The 5,817-nt window shown below is 47.4% G+C and overlaps 1 protein-coding gene across 2 annotated transcripts in view; it reads right to left on the reverse strand.

The window, feature by feature from the left end:
• The window catches only part of LOC114049297 (tubulin gamma-1 chain-like), a 5,997-nt gene extending 2,367 nt beyond the window's left edge, over positions 1–3,630 (reverse strand). The window contains exons 1-7 of one of the 2 annotated variants that reach the window (XM_027870549.1): positions 3,322–3,630; positions 2,764–2,876; positions 2,363–2,530; positions 1,913–1,981; positions 1,522–1,601; positions 1,040–1,166; positions 319–405 (exon numbers count right to left, since the gene is read on the reverse strand). In XM_027870549.1, the coding sequence (XP_027726350.1) occupies positions 319–405; positions 1,040–1,166; positions 1,522–1,601; positions 1,913–1,981; positions 2,363–2,530; positions 2,764–2,876; positions 3,322–3,538 (861 nt within the window). In that variant the 5' untranslated portion in view covers positions 3,539–3,630. Of the gene's footprint in view, positions 1–292; positions 406–1,039; positions 1,167–1,521; positions 1,602–1,912; positions 1,982–2,362; positions 2,531–2,763; positions 2,877–3,321 lie in introns of both variants that reach the window. The other variant, XM_027870550.1, reaches the window with a different exon arrangement.
• Positions 3,631–5,817: the final 2,187 nt, after the last annotated feature.

Here is a 5,817-nt window from a genome sequence, read left to right on the forward strand (position 1 = left end):
AGGAAGGAAGAATTGATGAAGCACTTACTAGGTACCAAGCATTCTAAGTGCAGGGGGTGGGGGAAAGGAGGGAGCAAAAATTAAAACAGTCCCTGCCTTCAGGGAGCTTACATTCTAAAGGGGCAAGACAATGCCAAAGTGCGCTGAAGGGGAGGTGGAGCAGTTCATGGTTTTGAAGTCTGGAAAGTCAGAAGCAGATCCTCCAGAGAAATGGAAAGTTGCAGCATTGGCCACCATGAAGGACCCTAGCACCATCCCACAACATGGAACAACTGAAACCAAGCACATTTATGTGGGTGGGTGGAGGACAGGGCTCACCAGCTGGTTGATCTGGGAGAAGGATGGGTTCTGGATGTGAAGTCTGTCTGTCGCAATTCGATTCAGGGCTGTGTTGTCCAGAACCACCTGAGGAGGGGTGGAGATCAAAGGAAAGTCAGCTTTGCTTAAAGAATGAGCTAAATCTCCCCAAACTGCCAGAAAACATGTTGATCTCTTCACTCCCCTGGCAATGGGGAAGACTCACTGAAATCTGTCATTTTTTTCAGTACTGTCCAACTCTTCATGACTACATTTAGGGTTTTCTTGGCAAAGGTACTGGAATACTTCACCATTTCCTTCTCTAGCTCATTTTACAGATGAGGAAACTGAGGCAAACAGGGTTAAGTGACTTGCCCAGGGTCACACAGCTAGTAAAAGTCTGAGGCTGGATTTGAACTCAGGAAGTTGAGTCTTCCTGACCCCAGGTTCGGTGCTCTATCCACTGGATATATACTTGTATATATCCTTTACTATTGTATTATGCCTCCCACATGAAATTTTAAGCTTTTTATGGGCCAAGGGGAGTGGGGGTAGGGGTTTGACTCTTATACTTCTGCCCCATCCTGCTCCCAGAATCTCTAAGATACTAAGCATTCAGTGAGTGCTCAATAAATATTTTTTGATTCAGTGACTGAGGGGTGGGCACACCTGACTCAGCAGATAGGATAAACTGATTTTGTATAGGCATTGGAGGACCCTGGCTTCTTTCCCCCAGGCTCACCACACAATCTGCATTCTGTGTCAGTCTCTTGAGGGTTAGCAGTGAGTTATAGGGCTGCACGACCACATCACTCATCTCATCCTGGTTAGGAAATACTGAGTATGTCTGCACCAGCTTCTTGGGGTATCTGGGAGGTAGTGGTACAGAGCAGAGTTAATAAAGATGAATCTCTACATTCCCTGACTATATTAGAGGAGAGGGGTTAAGGGAGGGCAGAAATAAGTGCTCCAAAACCCTGGGAAAGGGGAGAAGAAATCACCCACCCCTCCTAGAGAGTCTGCCCTCAGGGAATTCCTGGGGTACAGCCCAACCTTCTGTTGCTAACCTCAACTCCCCTACCAGGAAGGGGGAGAGATATTCCTTTATTCCAAGACAGAGCTAGCATGTGCCAGCCTCCATGGTCACTCAATGAACCAGGGGTTTGGTTGTCTCTCCACTCAGTTACCCAGAAAAGGACAAGATGCACCCTTACATATACTCACCTGTCATTCAGCCTTTCTAGGAGGTAAGAGCCCAAACCAGAGCCAGTTCCACCAGCAATGGAGTGACACAGTACAAAACCCTGGATGCAGAAGGAGGGGAGAGATGATCATCTTCTGTGTAAGAAATGGAGGGGACCATCATGGTCCTTCCCAAAGCTTCTTGGCCTCATGCCCAAACACAATTCTGTTTCTAGAAGGCATCAGCACCTCAGGATCATAGCCCTGTTTCTAACCCTACCCAGTGATGTGGGAAAGGTTTAGAGAATCAAGAAAGTTTCTGGGGGTCTCAAGAAAGACCCTTGAGTCATGAGATGATACCATTGGGTATTGCCCATTCCTCCCAAGCATATTATGTTGTTATGCTTCTACTAGGTTCTTTTGGGGTCCTTACCTCTAGGCTGTCACTGCCATCTGCCTCCCTGTCTATGATATCAAAGATGTCCTCATGAATCTTCTCCCCCTGTAGGGACATAGAGAAGGTCAAAGGCTTTCAGACACAGAGTATCCATCTTCAATTTCTCCTCACAGTACACAGAGCTCTTTCTTCAGACACAATTGACTTCCTTGTAACAAAAGCCTGAGCTGTTGATCCCAAGCAGGTGATGTTTATTGCAGAAAACTCCACCTTAGTCCCTGTCCCTCACACAGTGCTTCCATAGTACTGTGGGTCCGGCCAAACTCTTGTTTCTCACATGGACTTAAAAACCAAATGAGAGTTTGTGTTGGGTCCCCCCCCCCAATAGAGGTGTTACTAGGGGACACAGCTTTAGAGAGGAGATATGAAATATACCCAGAAGAGATGGCCATGTATAACTTCCCTATGTGATCCTCCATCAGGTACCTGTGAGAAGCCACTGGCCCAGTTGTTACCAGCCCCTCCACCATGTTCTGACAGATAGATATTTTCAGGATTGTAGAGTTTGGCATAGGGAGAGTTGAGAATGGAGTGGATAACTCGGGGCTCCAGGTCCAGCAGCACAGCCCTTGGGATGTAGTGCTCATCATCTGCCTGTCACAGAAAAACAGAAGACAAAAGAGACCCCCATCATCCAGGGGCCTAATCTCTATTCTTTCAATTCCCTTACAGCTCTGTCCTATGCCAGCTACTTTGGACCTCTTGTCCACCTAAAAGGAAGGTACTTTGCTTCCCTCTGGCCAGATACTGTCCTTTCCCCTTTCCCTCTTATGCCCCTATGCCCACTAGGTGCCCAGTTCTCTGTCTCAGTGCACTTGGTCAGGCACCTGATAGAAAAAGACATCCTTTCGGTCAGTGCCTTCAGTAGCAAATTCCTCCACGATTCCCTCCGGGCTGATGCCATGCTCAGCGCAGAGCTGTTTCCAGAATTCGAACCCAACTGTGGGTATGACAGAATACCAGTATTCCCTGAATGGACCAATCCCACCTTTGGGCTGTGATACAGGAACCCTGTGTCCTGATGGGACCAGTCACATCCTCCTCCCTCCCCCCACCCCCGACCTCCACCAGGGCTGAGAGATGGGATGCTGGGTCCTGATGGGACCAGTCACAGCCCCAGGGCTGGTGAACAAGGCATTTGGGTCCCAATAGGATTAGTCACCCTCTGGGGGCTGGGGGACAAGGCACCCGGATGCAGGAGGAATAGTTCCCCCCCCAGGGTTTCAGACTCGAGATTCTCGGGTCCAGGGTGGGGGGGCGGATGGGATCGAGACCACTGACGGATGCTGCCTAGGAGGCTCCCAAGGACTTAAGGAGGACCCGCCCGATTTCAAAGCGGGCTGGCGGTGGAAATCAGCAGGATCACCAAGGAGCCCGGCTCTCACTCTGGTTGCCGCACTGGCCCAGCTGCAAGGTGATGATCTCCCGCGGCATCCCTGCGTTTCTGGCCCGCCCGAGCCACCGCCAGCAGGGTTGCCGGCCAGCGGCTCGCCGGGCGCATGCGCCGAACCCAGCCGCCCCTCCAGCTGCCTTGTACTCGAAGCGGACGAGCTGGATGAGTTCGGGAGGCCAGGGGAAGACGCAAGGAGACTCACTGCGCATGTGTCAGCCTCTTTTCTCCCTTCCCCTCTTCGCTCTCCCCCCATTCTTTCCCCTTCCTGTCCATGGTATATTTGGACCGCACCGTAATTATCTCCTGGAAGACCCAGGATCCACGCAGGCGCGGTTAGGAGAACGTGGTCTCGGGGTCGGCGCCTGCGCAGTGGCGATGGTGGGAACGCCGTGCTGGGGGCCGAGGCTGAAGAGCGTTCAGGCCAGACTCTTAGGGGCCGCGGCTCCTACCGGGTAGGTGTAGACGGAGGAGCGGAGGCGGAGCCCCGGTATTTGGGGAGGGGGAGGGCGGGAAGGCCTCGAGCCTGGCCTGCCCCGGGGCGTGCGCACCCCTTGAGCCCTGCCCTATCCCTCCGCCCATCGTCTGGGTTCTTAACCCTGAGCCCAGCTAGACCAGGTCCTGTGTTTTACAAATGAGGAAACCGAGACCCAGGCAGCGTAAGTGACCCTTCCCCAGCAAGGGCCAAGTATTATAACAATAATTTCCAAAAGGAAATGTTGTTGGAGATTTCTGTAGCAGAATTAAAGCACTTCAAAAAAAAAAGTTAGGATTTCAAAAAAGTTAGGATCTGAACTCAGGTTCCTGGAGTTTGTCAGGTGAATCAATTTCAGAAACGAATGGTTTTGTCAATGAGAATGACACAGTTATAAACCAAATAGTGATAAAAGCAGGATTTTAACTTCGTTACCTGGAGTTTGTCAGGTGTATCCACTTCAGAAACAAATCATTTTACCAATGAAAATGACACTATGGAAATTGCATTAAATTGTAGGTCAAATAATGATAGAGGCAGAATTTGAAATCAGGAGCCTGGAGTTTGTCAGATGGATCAACTTCAAAAGCAGATAAGAGTTTATTATCAATGGAAATGACACTGTAGAAGGTACATAACGTCTGCATCTATCTGCCTTGCCCTTGTGCCCTGAGAACCAGAGGACTTTCTCATCTTACTTGGAGCTGAAAACTCCAATGTGTTGTCACACACACCCCTTCCAAGATCCTCCCCCACTAGAATGTGAGCTACTTGAGAACAGAAGGCCCTCTTGCCTTTCTATTTGTGTTCCCAGCATTTAGTGTTGGGCTTGGCACATTTTTGTATAGCACTTTAAAATTTACAGAGTGCTTTCCATATGCTAGTCCTATGCTATATGCTAGTCTGTATGCTAGTAAGCAATGCAGGTATTATCCTCATTTTATCAGTAGAGAGACTGAGAGGTTAAATAACTGCCCCTTACATCCTCTCCTTATCTCCCCATCCTTAAGTTGATAACTACACAGCTTTGAAGGTTTTCCTCTCTTCTTCCTCAGAGATGCAACTAGAGTGGGCAGTGATATGTTCCAAAGCAAGGAATTTAGAGGGTGCTTATGGGATTTGCTGTTCTTCAGCAGAGGAGCAGCAACTGAACTTAGGACCTTAATTATCGAGAATACTTAAAATAGGAAGCTACCGAATGGAAGGTTGGAATTTTAGCCCACCCTCTTTCATGCTTTTTTGCAACTTCTGTATTACCAGCCTTGGTTTCAATTTTCAGCTGATCTGCAGAGAAGGCTTTATAGGATTAGAGTTACAAGGGTCATTAGAGGTCATATAGTCCAACTCCTTCATTTTATAGACATGGCATTGAGACCAAGAGAGGTTAAATCAGTCAATAAATATTTATTAAGTACCTACTACATGCTTAGTAGCACATAGTACTAGGGCTAGTAGGCACTGTGCTAAGGGCTGAGGATACAAAGAAAAGTTAAAGTCAGTCCCTGCTTTCCAGGAATCTATATTCCAATGGAGAGACATCTAAACGATGTAAAAATAAGCTCTCTCTCTTTCTCTCTCCCCATATATGTATATATGTGTGTTTATATGTACACATACATATATATGTCTATACATACATATATGACAAATTGAAAATAACAGAGGGAAGGCACTAGGATTAAGGGGAATCAGGAAAGGATTCCTTTAAAAGGTAGGATTTCAGCTGGGACTTGAAGGAAGCCAGGAGGCAGAGGTGAGGATGGAGAGCATTCCAGGCAGGAAGACAATCAGTAAAAATGCCCAAAGTTAAGATATGGGGTAAAGAGAGCTCTGAAGTGGTATATTAATGAAATTTAGCAAACTCTTAAAAGTTTTTTCTTTTTTATTATAAACTTGACTTGTCAACAAAAATGATCATTTCCATATGCAAAGAACAGAAAAGGTTTATATATGAAACTGTGAGTCTGTATTAGGTTTGTTTTTTTAAGCATGTAATAAATTGTTTTTTAAGCATAT

The sequence above is a fragment of the Vombatus ursinus genome, unplaced genomic scaffold (assembly GCF_900497805.2).
Source record: "Vombatus ursinus unplaced genomic scaffold, bare-nosed wombat genome assembly UNPS02014797.1, whole genome shotgun sequence".
NCBI lineage: Eukaryota > Metazoa > Chordata > Mammalia > Diprotodontia > Vombatidae > Vombatus > Vombatus ursinus.